Consider the following 15838-nt stretch of genomic DNA (forward strand, 5'->3'; position numbering starts at 1 on the left):
CTGCTACACCATTGGAATGACATCCTGACCTTTATTTGGTGGACTTTTTTTTTTCCCCCTCCCTATAATTGTAAAGCGACCTTGGGTTTTGAGAAAGGCGCTATATAAATTGTACTTATTATGCGGCACGGTGGTGTAGTGGTTAGCGCTGTCGCCTCACAGCAAGAAGGTCCGGGTTTGAGCCCCGTGGCCGGCGAGGGCCTTTCTGTGCGGAGTTTGCATGTTGTCCGCGTGGGTTTCCTCCGGGTGCTCCGGTTTCCCCCACAGTCCAAAGACAGTCAGGTTAGGTTAACTGGTGACTCTAAATTGAGCGTAGGTGTGAATGTGAGTGTGAATGGTTGTCTGTGTCTATGTGTCAGCCCTGTGATGACCTGTCGACTTGTCCAGGGTGTACCCCGCCTTTCGCCCGTAGTCAGCTGGGATAGGCTCCAGCTTGCCTGCGACCCTGTAGAACAGGATAAAGCGGCTAGAGATGATGAGATGAGATGATTATTATTATATCTGCTGCAATGACATCATTCGTGGACTAGCAGCATTTGAATTTTTGTTTTTATTTATGAGCACAGATTTTAGCAATTATGGTTGCCCGTTGAGAGTGCATGCATATGTGAGCATGTGTGGAGAGTGCATGTGAAGGATTTGTGCAAAAACATTAAACTCCTTAAAATCAGATAAATTCAGTTTTTACTTGGGCTAAGTATTTTCTTTTCGAGACTAGTGATGAAAATGGCAACCGTTTCTAGTTTTCGTGTCCTACGAAACCAAAAAATTCAAGCAGTTTTATTAATCAGCCATGCTTGCAGGCTGATCGACTGACTGATTACCATAAAATGATTGATACTGGTCTAAAGAACTGGCCAGGCTAATTAGTCAGCCGCTGATACAGACATGGAGAAACTTGTAGACAGAGACACACAAACTGAGACATGCGTATACAGAGTGGCACACGGAGACACACACACACACATGTGAGAGATGCAGACACACACTGGGGGGCAGCTGTGGCCTGAAGGTTAGAGAGAGGGACAAAATGGTCGTCGGTTCGATTCCCGGGACCGGCAGGAGACAGTGAGGGGAGGTGAGTGAATGAACAGCACTTTCTCCCTCCCTCTGTATCATGCACACATGGAGACACATACACACATGAGAGATGCAGAAACACGCTGGGGGGGCAGCTGTGGCCTGAAGGTTAGAGAAAGGGTCCAGAGGGACCAAACGGTTGCTGGTTCGATTCCCAGGACCGACAGGGAAAAGTGAGGGGAGGTGGAGGAATGGACAACACTTTCCCCCTCAGTCTGTATCATGGCTAAAGTGCCCTTGAGCAAGGCACCTAACCTCCAAGTGCTCCCCGGGTGCTGTAGTATAGCTGCCCACTGCTCTGTGTGTGTGTGTGTGTGTGTGCGCTTCTTGCTTACTTGTGCGTGCATGTGTGTTTAAATATAGAGGAGGAATTTCATGCAGATGTGACAAATAAAGCCTTCTTCACACACACACACACACACACAGAAATACATTTATCCAAACATTCAACCAAGTTGAGGCCAAAAAAGCAAAATAGTATGTGGCGGCCATGCCGTTTTGTTTACATCTCCATGCCGTAAGAGTACATGCTGAGACATTAGTGTCAGGCAGGAATCGTGGTAAATGTGGTTTCCGTTGTTGTTCAGCTCTTGTCTCTTGATCTCAGAAAGGCTTGTTGTGAAACATTTTGCCCTGCCTTCAGGTACTAAAGCAAGCGTGTGTATGGAACATATTTTCCAATGTAATTTAATCCAAAAAAAAAAAAAGAATCGAATGTTGCAAAACACATGCATATAAGATGCACAGAGAGCTGGAGTATAAAGTGTCTTTCCCTGCCATCCCTTAAAGACAAACATGCAGTGTTTATATTTTATATGTATTCTGTGACACCAGATGACTTCCTCCTCCTGCAGGCAACCACTGTAGAACGAAAACACACACATGCGCGCACGCGCGCGCACACACACAGACGTTTATGACAGCAGTGCATAGTAGAGTCGCCCACGTACACGCAAGCTAACCACAGGCCGACCTGATATAAATACACTAACTCGTTCTGAATAGGTTTCTTGCAGATTTACAAGAGTTTATTTTAACTATTTCCACGTGCCTCGCACACTTGTGCAAACTCGCACGCTCTTATAATTTGATTTGGATTATTACTCTTCACACTTCCTAGGCAGAGACCAATCAAGCTGCATATTGAGACCAGTCAAGGAGCTTACACTGTTCCTTCTTCACCGATCACAGGCCTTTTTCACTCTGTCTTTCAGAGGTTTCCAACCTTTTGGTGCTGACCTCGGACAGAGAGCCCGTCCCACAGAAACAGCCTCAAGTCAGCCAGCTGAGCTTCCACCGCATCCTTAAAGAGGAGATTGTCCAGGTACAACCATGCACCTCTACGTTATACACTATGAACCATAACCATACATTATATAGGACATCACAGTGTTTTGCAGCATCCTCAAGCTCAATTAATGTGAGGTTATGTTTTACCTTGAAGGACAGGTCTGACGACTTCTTCAGATCACTGTATTGCAGTGTAGTGAGATGGACATGAATTAAAGTTGTCCCTCATCATCAAGGATTTCTGTCATATCGTATAGAGGTTATTTTTCAGACTATCGCTCAACAAACCTGTTTTTTCGCAGCTGTAGAGCATGAGCCATGTCTGTTGTTTTTCTGTTCTTCTTTGATGATACAGAAAAACGTCGACATTCCACGTAAAAGAATTTACTTTATATGTATGACAGTGATGTGATGCATATCAGTGCTGTAAAGATAACATGCTTTCAACAGTACTATTCAGCTGAGGCAAGATCTGACGTGGAGGAATGGATTGTCGGCTTGTTTGTTTTTTTGCCTAGGTGCATTGAGGTGTGTACTGATGAAAAGAAGTCTTTTTGGGATCAAGAACAAAGTCAGAGTCTTTTATTTGTCATTTGAGCAGTTGACACATGGAAAATGTATATGCAGTGGTGCTTGAAAGTTTGTGAACCCTTTAGAATTTTCTATATTTCTGCATAAATATGACCTAAAACAACATCAGATTTTCACACAAGTCCTAAAAGTAGATAAAGAGAACCCAGTTAAACAAATGAGACAAAGATATTATACTTGGTCATTTATTTATTCAGGAAAATGACCCAATATTATATATCTGTGAGTGGCAAAAGTATGTGAATCTCTAGGATTAGCAGTTAATTTGAAGGTGAAATTAGAGTCAGGTGTTTTCCATCAATGGGATGACAATCAGGTGTGAGTGGGCACCCTGTTTTATTTAAAGAACAGGGATCTATCAAAGTCTGATCTTCACAACACGTTTGTGGAAGTGTATCATGGCACGAACAAAGGAGATTTCTGAGGAGCTCAGAAAAAGCGTTGTTGATGCTCATCAGGCTGGAAAAGGTTACAAAACCATCTCTAAAGAGTTTGGACTCCACCAATCCACAGTCAGACAGATTGTGTATAAATGGAGGAAACTCAAGACCATTGTTACCCTCCCCAGGAGTGGTCGACCAACAAAGATCACTCCAAGAGCAAGGCGTGTGATAGTCGGCGAGGTCACAAAGGGCCCCAGGGTAACTTCTAAGCAACTGAAGGCCTCTCTCACATTGGCTAATGTTAATGTTCATGAGTCCACCATCAGGAGAGCACTGAACAACAATGGTGTGCATGGCAGGGTTGGAAGGAGAAAGCCACTGCTCTCCAAAAAGAACATTGCTGCTCATCTGCAGTTTGCTAAAGATCATGTGGACAAGCCAGAAGGCTATTGGAAAAATGTTTTGTGGATGGATGAGACCAAAATAGAACTTTTTGGTTTAAATGAGAAACGTTATGTTTGGAGAAAGGAAAACGCTGCATTCCAGCATAAGAACCTTATCCCATCTGTGAAACATGGTGGTGGTAGTATCATGGTTTGGGCCTGTTTTGCTGCATCTGGGCCAGGACGGCTTGCCATCATTGATGGAACAATGAATTCTGAATTATACCAGCAAATTCTGAAGGAAAGTGTCAGGACATCTGTCCATGAACTGAATCTCAAGAGAAGGTGGGTCATGCAGCAAGACAACGACCCTAAGCACACAAGTCGTTCTACCAAAGAATGGTTAAAGAAGAATAAAGTTAATGTTTTGGAATGGCCAAGTCAAAGTCCTGACCTTAATCCAATGGAAGTGTTGTGGAAGGACCTGAAGCGAGCAGTTCATGTGAGGAAACCCACCAACATCCCAGAGCTGAAGCTGTTCTGTACGGAGGAATGGGCTAAAATTCCTCCAAGCCGGTGTGCAGGACTGATCAACAGTTACCAGAAACGTTTAGTTGCAGTTATTGCTGCACAAGGGGGTCACACCAGATACTGAAAGCAAAGGTTCACATACTTTTGCCACTCACAGATATGTACTATTGGATCATTTTCCTCAATAAATAAATGACCAAGTAAGTTATTTTTGTCTCATTTGTTTAACTGGGTTCTCTTTATCTACTTTTAGGACTTGTGTGAAAATCTGATGATGTTTTAGGCCATATTTATGCAGAAATATCGAAAATTCTAAAGGGTTCACAAACTTTCAAGCACCACTGTACTGAAATTCTTGTGGTAGGTTCACTAACAAAATACTGGACATGTATGAACATGTAACATCTGCTAAATATTATATACAAAAAAAAATGCACGTACAAACTATACACAGGGCAGAAAAATAAACTTTCAGTATCCAAGAATATGGATGCATAATTCATAAATTATCCATTAATCTGGGTGGAAGTGTATGTGCTGTGTGTGCAATGTATAAAGTGTGCAAACAGCAGGTACAGTGGAGTGCCGTTATAATACGGATCGCTATTACACAAAAACCGTTGTAACAGGGTCAGCTCATGGCTCCCAGAATTTAAATTTAAGTTTATGCAGCTGCATTCGAGAACTCAGCAGTCTCAGACTCGGAAGAAGAGTTACTTGAAAATGTGTTAAAATGGTTTGAATGCAGTGGTCCTTCTACGGTGGACGTCACGCAGCTACGAAACATGCTTCGTTTGGTCCGACTACAGGCCCGCATGAGATTTCAACAAACTAAAGTTACAGACTTCTTCGCTAATGTTATGCGCTATGGCTGAACTGTGCTCGTTGCACGATAATCACTGTTCTCTTCTTTGAACACTTCTAGTTTACTTGTTATTACATGACGTTAATTATTACATGATTGTCCATGGTCTTCTCACTGCTATTGTTATTTTATAACAATATAATTAACTTGGCAGTGCTACTATGCTGGCGAGAAGTATGCTCATAATTGTTCAGAGCAAGCCAAAACTTGTATTTTTAATACCTTGCAGTGCAAACATAGGATGTCACGATAGAAAAAACAAGTTTTGTAAAGAATGAATTTTATATATGTATATACATGCAAATAAAATTTATTTAAATAACATACATAGTCTAGAATGTTTTCTACTTGAGCCATGCCGGATTTTCCATACCGCTATAACACGGATTCACTCATAACGCGGTCAGATTCTTTGAATCCCAGCTACTGTGTTATAATGGCACTCCACTGTGTGCGGAAACACTAAAATAAAGGCCACTGCAAAACGGCAATAAGAAAATAACTAGTTAATACACTATTTTACCTGCCACGTTTTAGCATATTCACATGGGACTGCGCAGCACACAGTGGAGCATTTATTTTGCCTCGGTTTTTAAAATCATTTTTACATTTGCTTTGTAACTGCACTGAGTGATTTCTGCAGAAATCAACGGCTAATTTTGTTGGTCTGGTGTTTAGGGAGAACACTTGGGTCTGGGCACCAGAACCAACATCTATGCAGGTGTGCTGAAGATGAAAAGTGAGGATGAGGATGATTTGGGGGGCTACTACGCATCCCAGGAGGTGAAGGTGGTGCTGAAAGTGCTCGGCTCTGGACACAGGGACATATCTCTGGTGAGAATGACTCGCCTCCCTCTCTGTCGGTCTCTCTCATCCTGTCTCTCTGTCCCATGTTATTAAATGAACCTCCTTCTCTCACTTGGTCTCTAGGCCTTCTTTGAGACAGCCAGCATGATGCGACAGGTCTCACACAAACACATTGCCTTGCTATATGGAGTGTGTGTACGTCACCAGGAGAGTGAGTACAGCACATTTGTCTGTGTGTCTGTCTGTCTGTGTGTGTGTGTGTGTGTGTCTGTGTCTGTGCATGTGTCTGTCTGTTTGTATGTGTGTGTGTCTGTGTGCACGCGCGTGTGTCTGTGCATGTCTGTCTGTTTGTATGTGTGTGTGTCTGTGTGCACGCGCGTGTGTCTGTGCGTGTGTCTGTCTGTTTGTATGTGTGTGTGTCTGTGTGCACGCGCGTGTGTCTGTGCGTGTGTCTGTCTGTTTGTATGTGTGTGTGTCTGTGTGCACGCGCGTGTGTCTGTGCGTGTGTCTGTCTGTTTGTGTGTGTGTGTCTGTGTGCACGCGCGTGTGTCTGTGCGTGTGTCTGTCTGTATGTGTGTGTGTCTGTGTGCACGCGTGTGTGTGTGTCTGTCTGTCTGTGTGTGTCTGTCTGTGTGTGTCTGTTTGTGTCTCTCTGTGTGCGTGTGTGTGTGTGTGTGTGTGTGTGTGTGTGTGTGCATGTGTGTCTGTCTGTTTGTATGTGTGTGTCTGTGTGCACGCGTGTCTGTGTGTGTCTGTCTTTGTGTGTCTGTGTGTCTGTGAGTGTCTGTGTCTGTCTGTGTCTCTGTGTGCGTGTCTGTGTGTGTGTCTGTCTGTGTGTGTGCGCGCGTGCGTGTCTGTGTGTGTGTGTCTGTCTGTTTGTGTCTGTGTGTGTGTGAGTGTCTGTCTTTGTGTGTGCATCTGTCTGTGTGTCTGTCTGTCTGTTTGTTTGTGTGTTTGGCTGTCTGTGTGTGTATAGTTGTTTTTTTGTTTTTTTTTTAATGACAGTTTATAATTGTTTCTGGTTATCTACTGAAGCCGTTTTCCTTTTTTGGAAGCAGTTTTAGCCCAATAAAAATCTCTAATTGTGTAAAGTGATAACACTCTTATACAATCAAATGTGTTTTTATTGGAAAATGAACTGATATAACCTGAATTAAAGTTGTACTTCCTGAAAAACACAAGTAGCCTGGAGGCAAAACAAGTGTGTGTGGGTGTGTAAGAGGAATGAAAAGGGTGTGTATTTTCTGTATGATTTCAGCCTAATAAAGGTTGAGTCTTATTCTGTCTGTCTTCATCTAGATATTATGGTGGAGGAGTTTGTGCAGTTGGGTCCTCTTGATCTGTTCATGCGCAGAGAGACTGTTCCTCTCAGCACTTCCTGGAAGTTCCAGGTGGCCAAACAGCTGGCAAGCGCCCTCAGTTATCTGGTAAACACATACTGAATTGTCGAATAAAACACTAACATGTATAACGCTTTTGGTCAAGTGCAGCCATGGTTGACATCATGACAATAATTTAACAGAGTAATCACATCTCTGTTAAGTATGGGAGAAAACGGGCAAAAAGATGTTTCCCAACTCCAGAGACTATCTGTTTCTTTTTGTAAATGAAACCATAAGATGCCCAAACCTGTTGGTTAAAAGAATTATTGGTAATAAGCATGAGATCAGGGCGTCACGGTGGTGTAGTAGTTAGCGCTGTCACCTCACAGCAAGAAGGTCCGGGTTCGAGCCCCGTGGCCGGCGAGGGCCTTTCTGTGCGGAGTTTGCATGTTCTCCCCGTGTCCGCGTGGGTTTCCTCCGGGTGCTCCGGTTTCCTCCACAGTCCAAAGACATGCAGGTTAGGTTAACTGGTGACTCTAAATTGAGCGTAGGTGTGAATGTGAGTGTGAATGGTTGTCTGTGTCTATGTGTCAGCCCTGTGATGACCTGGTGACTTGTCCAGGGTGTACCCCGCCTTTCGCCCGTAGTCAGCTGGGATAGGCTCCAGCTTGCCTGCGACCCTGTAGAACAGGATAAAGCGGCTACAGATAATGAGAATGAGAGATGAGCATGAGATCAGGAACCTCCAGGACGTCCCGCTTTGTCCTTGATTAAAGTTCCTGTCATTACAGTGGGCAATTGCAGTCATTTTTTGTTTTTTTGCAAAAATACATTTTTTCACAAGCAAACCGGGCTGTTCCTAGTAAATCAAGTTTTACTTATTTAATGGAAAGCCCATTACTATTTTTAAATGCTATCTTTCAGACACTGGTGGTGGGTGCAGTGTGGGATGGAAGTGTCCATGTGTAGGCAGTGTTATCTAAAATTCTCAACATGTTTGAGACAGTCTTCATACAAAACTTATTAATTTCCTTCGTCTTAATCTCAGTGCAGCAGTAGTGGGTGTTTGATCATTTTTTTCTCCTTTTTTGGTGCAATTCTGCTTTTTTTTTTAAGCAATTCCTCTGCATAACGGAAAATACAGATGCTGCTTTTTCACACGGTGTTTATTGAAGTTGAAATCTGAACATTTTTCCTTAGTTATTGTCCCTCTTTATGTTACGCACATTACTTTTGGTTCATTCTTTTTTCATCATCATCTATCAGAATTATTGAGTATTTTATCCAGTCACCAAGTCACCTCTCATGGGCAGCGGAAAAAAATATTAGCCAATAATTTTATCTGGTAGTTGGTGGTGCAGTGGGTAGCGTTGACGAATCACAGCTTCCGGATCACCGGTTCAATCCTGAGCTCATGAAGTTTACTCCAAGGTCTGTGGTTTCCTCCCAACACTCAAAAATTGTGCCAGTGATGACTAAATTTCCCCTCGGGGTGAAGGGGTGTGTGTATGCGCGTGTACACATGGTGCCCTGTAATGGACTTACGCCCAGTATTTCCGGAATAGGCTCCAGATTCACCAGGACCCTGACCAGAATAAAGCAATTACTGAAGATGAATCACATTTTACATTTGCTGATTCATGTCGTGTCGTTATTTAATGTCCTGTCCGGCTTAAAGACTGTGATTTTTATTTTTTTTTTCACTTGGAAATACATCATGCTATGGTTATGATTTCCATTCCCTGTTGTCCTTATGTGAAACAAAATGCGTCTTACCTAGCCTGGGCCCGCCCATCCTAAGCGTGACGCAACACGAGGGCCTGTTGCGAGCTTAGTCTGGCCAGGCAAGCTATCTACAGCTCTTCCAAGCTCCCGAAAAATCGGGAACCAATCAACTTTGAGCATCTCCAACGGCCCTGGGTAGAGGCGTGTTCAAGGCAGTGACGTAGTAGAACTGCGACCAGAAGCCATAGATTGTTTACAGAATCTATGCCGGAAGCGCTTCATTCACGCTTCCGCATCTATTACGCATAGATGCTGTATTGAAAGCATTCAACGGGAAGTTCTCATTGAAAACGGAGCAAAGAGCAGCCCTGGAGGTATTTATTGAAAGGAAGGACGTTTTCGCCTTGCTCCCGACCGGCTTCGGTAAGAGTTTAATCTACCAGTTAGCCCCGTCGCGTCACATACGTCAGAGGAAAGAGTGATGTGATTGGTTTAAGCTTCGTCACAGCCTTTTCTGGCTTCGACCAGTAGCAAACTGAGGCATTTCAGGGAGGCGGGTCAACCACGGGCTCTGGGAAACGGTTGGGCTTAATATCTTGGCCAGACCAATAGCTTGTAGAGCTTTGTCGCGTTAGCCAGACTACGTCTTACCCTTTGCATGTCGTTTTCATATGATTTGTCATGTCTTTTATAATACGGAACAGAAAACAAATGTACTGCACGCTCATGCTGTTTTTAAAAAATGACCTCCCTCCTCTCATCGCTATACTTGTGGATTAACTTATAATATGAGGAACTGTTGTTATAACTTCCAGCTTTGTCAAATTTGTGTGGTTTTTTTTTTTGCTTTGACCTGATCTGTGTTAGCTTACTGAATTAACTGTTGTGTTTGTGTGTCCTGTAGGAGGATAAGAAGCTTGTGCATGGGTATGTTTGTGCTAAGAACATTCTTTTGGCTCGAGACGGACTGGACAGCGACGGCGGTCCCTTCATCAAGCTTAGTGACCCTGGCATCCCCATCACCGTGCTAACCCGAGAGGGTAAGTGCCTCGCCGTTCCTCATATGACAAATTATTCATGTATCATTGTGTATATGAACTAAAAGGCCTAAAACAAATGTCATGCTGAGCTGGCTACATTGGGTTCCAAGGCTTCTGACCCTGCTGAAACACAGTAACGTCTTTTCCACAACCACCGGACACATCTTCTGACATGGTTGTTCAAGAAATGAGAAACTACTCACTGCATCAGTTAGGGTTAAAAGAATTGTTGCCAGCTGAAATGTATTAATCCAGGGGTTTTCCAAGTGTGGGAGAGTCAGCCCCCCCTCGGAGAGCAAATAAACAACAGCGCCCCCCTTACAATTTTTGTTGTTGCTATACTTAATGTTCCATTCGTATTTTTAAAAAATGGTTGTTGTACACACATTTTTATTTTTTATTTTTCACATTTTAAACATCTGTGCTTTTTAAAACATCTTGTTTTACACATTTTAAACATCTCATAGCATCGTTAGCTAGCACCTCTTGGCAGACAACACACTGTGGCAGTGGAGCATCTTCAGATCCAGTCCATGAAAATCCAAACTTTAAATAATCGTGGTCATACTTCCTTCTTTTTTCAGTCCCCCCCAGGATTCCGCGGGCCTTTTTTGTGATTGTTGCGGGCTAAAATGTCTGATGTTGCGGGGGTTTTCCAAAAAATTGCGATGAAAGTTGCGGTGGTTTTTTTTAGGTTTTTGTTGCGATTACATTGCGGGAGGAAGTGAAAGTTGCGAGAAATTGTTGCGATTTTCTCTTTTTGTGATTAAAATTAAGTGATATGTTAAATATTAAGTTATTACTGAAAAACTATTGATTAAAAAACAAAGACACTGAGAAATGGTCCTATAAACAACTTTACCAATATAAAAGATTACCAGGACTACAAAAATGCAGAAAAATCGGCTTTACTTATCCAAATGCACCTGTTGGTTCAAAAGTTAAAGTGCAGAGAACCTCACAGCACAACATGAAGTTACCTTAAAATATAATATAAATGCCTCAGCTTTCATGTAAGAAAAAAAACTATTAATACTAGTACTGTGTGCAGGCAGTCTCTCCTGAAGACTAAATTAAACAATAATTATAAACTAATAAAATAAATGGCTCAGGCTTCATAGAAGAAAAAAAACAATTTGAACAGAATCTCACATTATGATGCTGAAGCTGCCTGAACAATGGAAAATAAAATACCATTTTGGCAAAAATGTTGGCATCCATTAATTTCTTGTATTAAGTAAAAAAATAATGTAAAGTGCACACAGTCCTTCACTGTAAACATAACACACTTTCAGCAGAATTTAAGCCTGTATAAACACTGACTCGCACATGCAGTGTTGCCAGATACTGCTGACGTTTTCCAGCCCAAAATATGTTCAAAACCTGCCAAAATGCAATTGAAACCGCCCAATCTGGCAACACTGCGCGCATGCTGCTTCTCTTGAACGTATACACGGAAGTAAGGCGGAAGGTAGTTTGTCGACGTCACCTCAAGACGACGCCAATGATTGGTCAAATTTGCGGGAAAGTTGCGGTGATTGGATATAATTGCAACACCGCCCTGAATTCGCGGGGATTGGTTGAATTTGCGTTGAAGTTGCAAATCGCAACATCCTGGAGGCTCTGTTTTTTTGCTTGGCCCAGACTCTGTCTCCTCACTCACTGTAGCTTTAGGTACTAAAAATCGATCCATTTTGTCTCCGGCAAAGGCTAGCTGAAGTTCGCTAAATGTCCGCAATAGTAACTTATTCTGGTTTATTTTTCCTCACGTTGCGCCCCCCCCGAAGAACTCTGGGTACGTTCTTTGAAAAGCCCTGTATTAATCAATCACTGCAGAAATTATCCAAACAAAGGCTCTTAAGTATGTGTTTGTTTATTTATTTAAACCCAAACAGCGTAAAAGTGTGAAACATCCATCCATTATCTGTAGCCGCTTATCCTGTGCAGGGTCGCGGGCATGCTGGAGCCTATCCCAGCTGGCTATGGGCGAGAGGCGGGGTACACCCTGGACAAGTCGCCAGATCATCGCAGGGCTGACACAGAACCATTCACACCTACGGTCAATTTAGAACCACCAATTAGCCTAACCTGCATGTTCTTTGGACTGTGGGGGAAACCGGAGAACCCGGAGGAAACCCATGCAGACACAGGGAGAACATGCAAACTCCACACAGAAAGGACCTCGCCGGTCGCTGGGTTCGAACCCAGGACCTTCTTGCTGTGAGGCAACAGCGCTAACCACTACACCACCGTCCCACCCCGTGAAACATACAGCTAGCTTTAAATTATTATAGCTATTATTCTACTGTGAACTTGAAAAAGGTGCCCGGCTCCGTGTTGGTCAGAAAAAGCGCTTCAAAGACTCACTGAAAGCTTCTTTGAAAACTTTGGAATAGACTTCAACACATGGGAACAAAATCCCACTGACCGACCCGAATGGCGACACCTAACCCGTCAGAGAGCTGTCATCCATGAGGAATCACGCATTGCCACAGCTCAACAGAAGAGACAGGCCAGGAAGGAGCGCAGCAGAACCCCTCCAGATGATATCACCCACCTCCCCTGTCCACACTGCAACAAGACTTTTCGCGCCCGGATTGGCCTAATCAGCCACCTGAGGACTCACAGGCCAACCTCCCAGCCCTAGGATGACAAAGTGATCGTCGTCGATATGACAGATGAACAACATTATTACCTTGAGGGCTACAGATCTCTTACATACTGTTAAATACAGTTACCTGCTGCACATATCTCATATTAACACACCGTAAAGCTAATGTCGGTTTTTGTTTTATGACCGACGCCCATGCGACAGATTAACGTGGCGTGTGTTCTGTTGCATACACGATGAAGATGTGTGCTGCAGTTGTGGAATGTGAGGGAACAGATTTGTGTAACAGGAATTCTGCTGGCCCTCATCCAGCTACTTGATACTCAACCACCGTGACCCAAAATGCTCCTCCCAAACAGCACTCTTCGAGGAAAGACTGGTTTTGTGTGTTTGTGAGAGACAGGAGCAGAATGCTGAGAGCTTGAAATGCAATGCTGTAAACAGGGCCTTTCTTTCAGTCCAAAAGGAAACTAAACAAATTGCACACTTTTTGCGAAAACTGTAATACTCTTCTAGTATTACAGTTGGGCTTCCGAACCAGGTTTTGTTTGACTGATGGGAAAAGAGGTTTTTTTTTGTTCTTTTTTTTTTTTTTTTTTATAAATCCCCCACTGCCCGAAAGGCCCGAAGGGGGATTATGTCGTGGTGATTTCCATCCGTCCGTCCGTCCGTCCTGGGAAGGGTACTCACCTTCTGAAATCAACTCCTCTCACAGTTTTTGGAGGAATTTCACGAAACTTGACAGAATTCTTTGTTATATGTTGGTAATATGCATATTGTAATTTTGTTACATTCGGTCATTTTTACCAGAGTTACAGCCTTTGATTAACGAAATTATACTTTGACAATTTCATGAGTGTGTTTTCCTTCTGAAATCAACTCCTCTCACAATTTGTGGAGGAATTTCACGAAACTTGACTGGATTCTTTGTTATATGTTAATAATACACATATTGTAATTTCGTTCAATTCAGTCGCATTTTACCAGAGTTATGGCCTTATAGCATAGATATAGTTGCTAGCAGGAGATATTGTGCTCTCAGAGCACTCTCCTTGTTATTATTATTATTATTATTAATAATTATTATGATTAATACTGGGCGGCACGGTGGTGTAGTGGTTAGCGCTGTCGCCTCACAGCAAGAAGGTCCGGGTTCGAGCCCCGTGGCCGGCGAGGGCCTTTCTGTGCGGAGTTTGCATGTTCTCCCCGTGTCCGCGTGGGTTTCCTCCGGGTGCTCCAGTTTCCCCCACAGTCCAAAGACATGCAGGTTAGGTTAACTGGTGACTCTAAATTGACCGTAGGTGTGAATGTGAGTGTGAATGGTTGTCTGTGTCTATGTGTCAGCCCTGTGATGACCTGGCGACTTGTCCAGGGTGTACCCCGCCTTTCGCCCGTAGTCAGCTGGGATAGGCTCCAGCTTGCCTGAGACCCTGTAGAAGGATAAAGCGGCTAGAGATAATGAGATGAGATGAGATGATTAATACTCGGAGAAGGGTGCATCGAACTGGTTACGGGTGATCCCTATCAAGAACCTGGACTTCAGTTTAAACGAGCGAGAATTCAGGGACGCCATTTAAGCTTAGATATAATTGGGAATTCTCCGACGTACCAAAAACATTCGTATGTGGGGACTTGCTCAAGGCAGATCATGCAATGATTTGCCGGCAGGCCGGTTTTTATCATCCAGTGCCATAATGAAAGCTGTGATTCAGAGGCAGAGATGTTAAAAATGGTGTGTAATGATGTTGAAATAGAACCGGTACTGCAGGAGATTACAGGACAAAGCCTGAACGGGTGCGCAAACAGAGCCCTTTGCTCAATTAGACATCCATGCTCACGGGTTTTCTTTGACATCCAGGTGTGTCACCCAAATGCAGGCTCATACAGAGACCTGAGCCCCAAGCAAGCCTACCGACAACACAAGAATGAAAACAAATGCCAGTATGCTAGCATGGTTGTGGAAATCGAGCCAGGTACGTTGACACCACTGGTATTCAGCACAACAGGTGGAATGGTGGAGGAATGTAAAAAGTACCACAACAGACTTGCCGAGCTACTAGCAATTAAAAAGGGCGAGGACTATGCGAGTACGGTGTCACGGCTGAGGGCGGCTTCTTCACTCGGCTCTACTCTGTTCGACAGGATCAAGAACAATTAGAAGGACTTTCGATATTAATAATGTAGACATTATATGAGAGAATATGGCCGAACAAATAACTTCAAGTTACTTATTTTGTTTTTGACTTTTTAAGCTCTAAATTAGGATAGGTTTTGATTTTTTAAAAATCTTTTATTTATAGGTTTACATATTCTGATTTTTTTTAACACAATTTCGGATTTCTGTATAGTTTTATTGTGTGTGTGTGTGTGTATATATATCCAGCCAAATTTTAGATTATCAGACCTGCCAACCTTTACGCATTTTGCGTAGCAGATACGCATTTAGACATCAAACTACGCTGCTACGATTTAACACTTCAAAATACGCAAAAAGCCATTGATGGCTTTGAGTTCAAAGTAGAGCTCTGCACTCCCGCGGGACCCAACGCAAAGCAGTGCGGCGCGGGGCAAATTTTGAAAGCTTATTTTGGGCGGGAGGGGGAGGTGATAAGCTGCAGTCCCGCTAACTAAAAACGTGTTTAAAATAAAATTTATAAATTATTAATTTATGTCTATCATATATAATTTGTGCTGGATATTTTATTTGGCATTAATAAAAACATTTTAAGATGCCTAAATTTGCGGATGTGGTCTAATCTCGCGTACGTTTCCGATTCCTTTCCGCTCTTCCGTGTTTGAGATCTCCGATCGTGGCAGAAGAGCAGAGCTCCTCTGGTGAAGCTCACAGTGCTTCAGAAGTGCTGCTTTAAAAAGAAAGTGGGAGTGCGAGTGCGCAAAGTGAGAGCTGTCAATCAAAGTGAGAGCTGTCAATCATGAGCGCATGCAGCGCTCAACTTGGAATGTGTCAGCAGAATGTCAACGTCTAAACAATAAACTTACAATAAACCTAACAATGCCACCTATAAATACACAACATGTAGATCTACATAACGTTATCTGTGCCATCTCACAGCAGTTTGCTTAGCTATTTTTAATCAGGGCAAATAGCCTTATAGCCAAAACTAGTATATGATGCTTTAATTTATGGAGATGCCTTTTGTTTACACGTGATTTCCAAATGAGGGGTATTGCAATTTTATATTAGTCTAA

The 15838-nt window shown here is 43.1% G+C and overlaps 1 protein-coding gene across 1 annotated transcript in view; it reads left to right on the forward strand.

The window, feature by feature from the left end:
* jak1 (Janus kinase 1) overlaps positions 1–15838 on the forward strand; it is a 112843-nt gene that overhangs the window by 69083 nt on the left and 27922 nt on the right. The window contains exons 11-15 of the mRNA XM_060919926.1: positions 2295–2404; positions 5802–5957; positions 6054–6141; positions 7230–7357; positions 9882–10017. Of these exons, the coding sequence (XP_060775909.1) occupies positions 2295–2404; positions 5802–5957; positions 6054–6141; positions 7230–7357; positions 9882–10017 (618 nt within the window). The remainder of the gene's footprint in view (positions 1–2294; positions 2405–5801; positions 5958–6053; positions 6142–7229; positions 7358–9881; positions 10018–15838) is intronic.

Source organism: Neoarius graeffei, chromosome 4 (genome assembly GCF_027579695.1).
Source record: "Neoarius graeffei isolate fNeoGra1 chromosome 4, fNeoGra1.pri, whole genome shotgun sequence".
Taxonomy (NCBI): domain Eukaryota; kingdom Metazoa; phylum Chordata; class Actinopteri; order Siluriformes; family Ariidae; genus Neoarius; species Neoarius graeffei.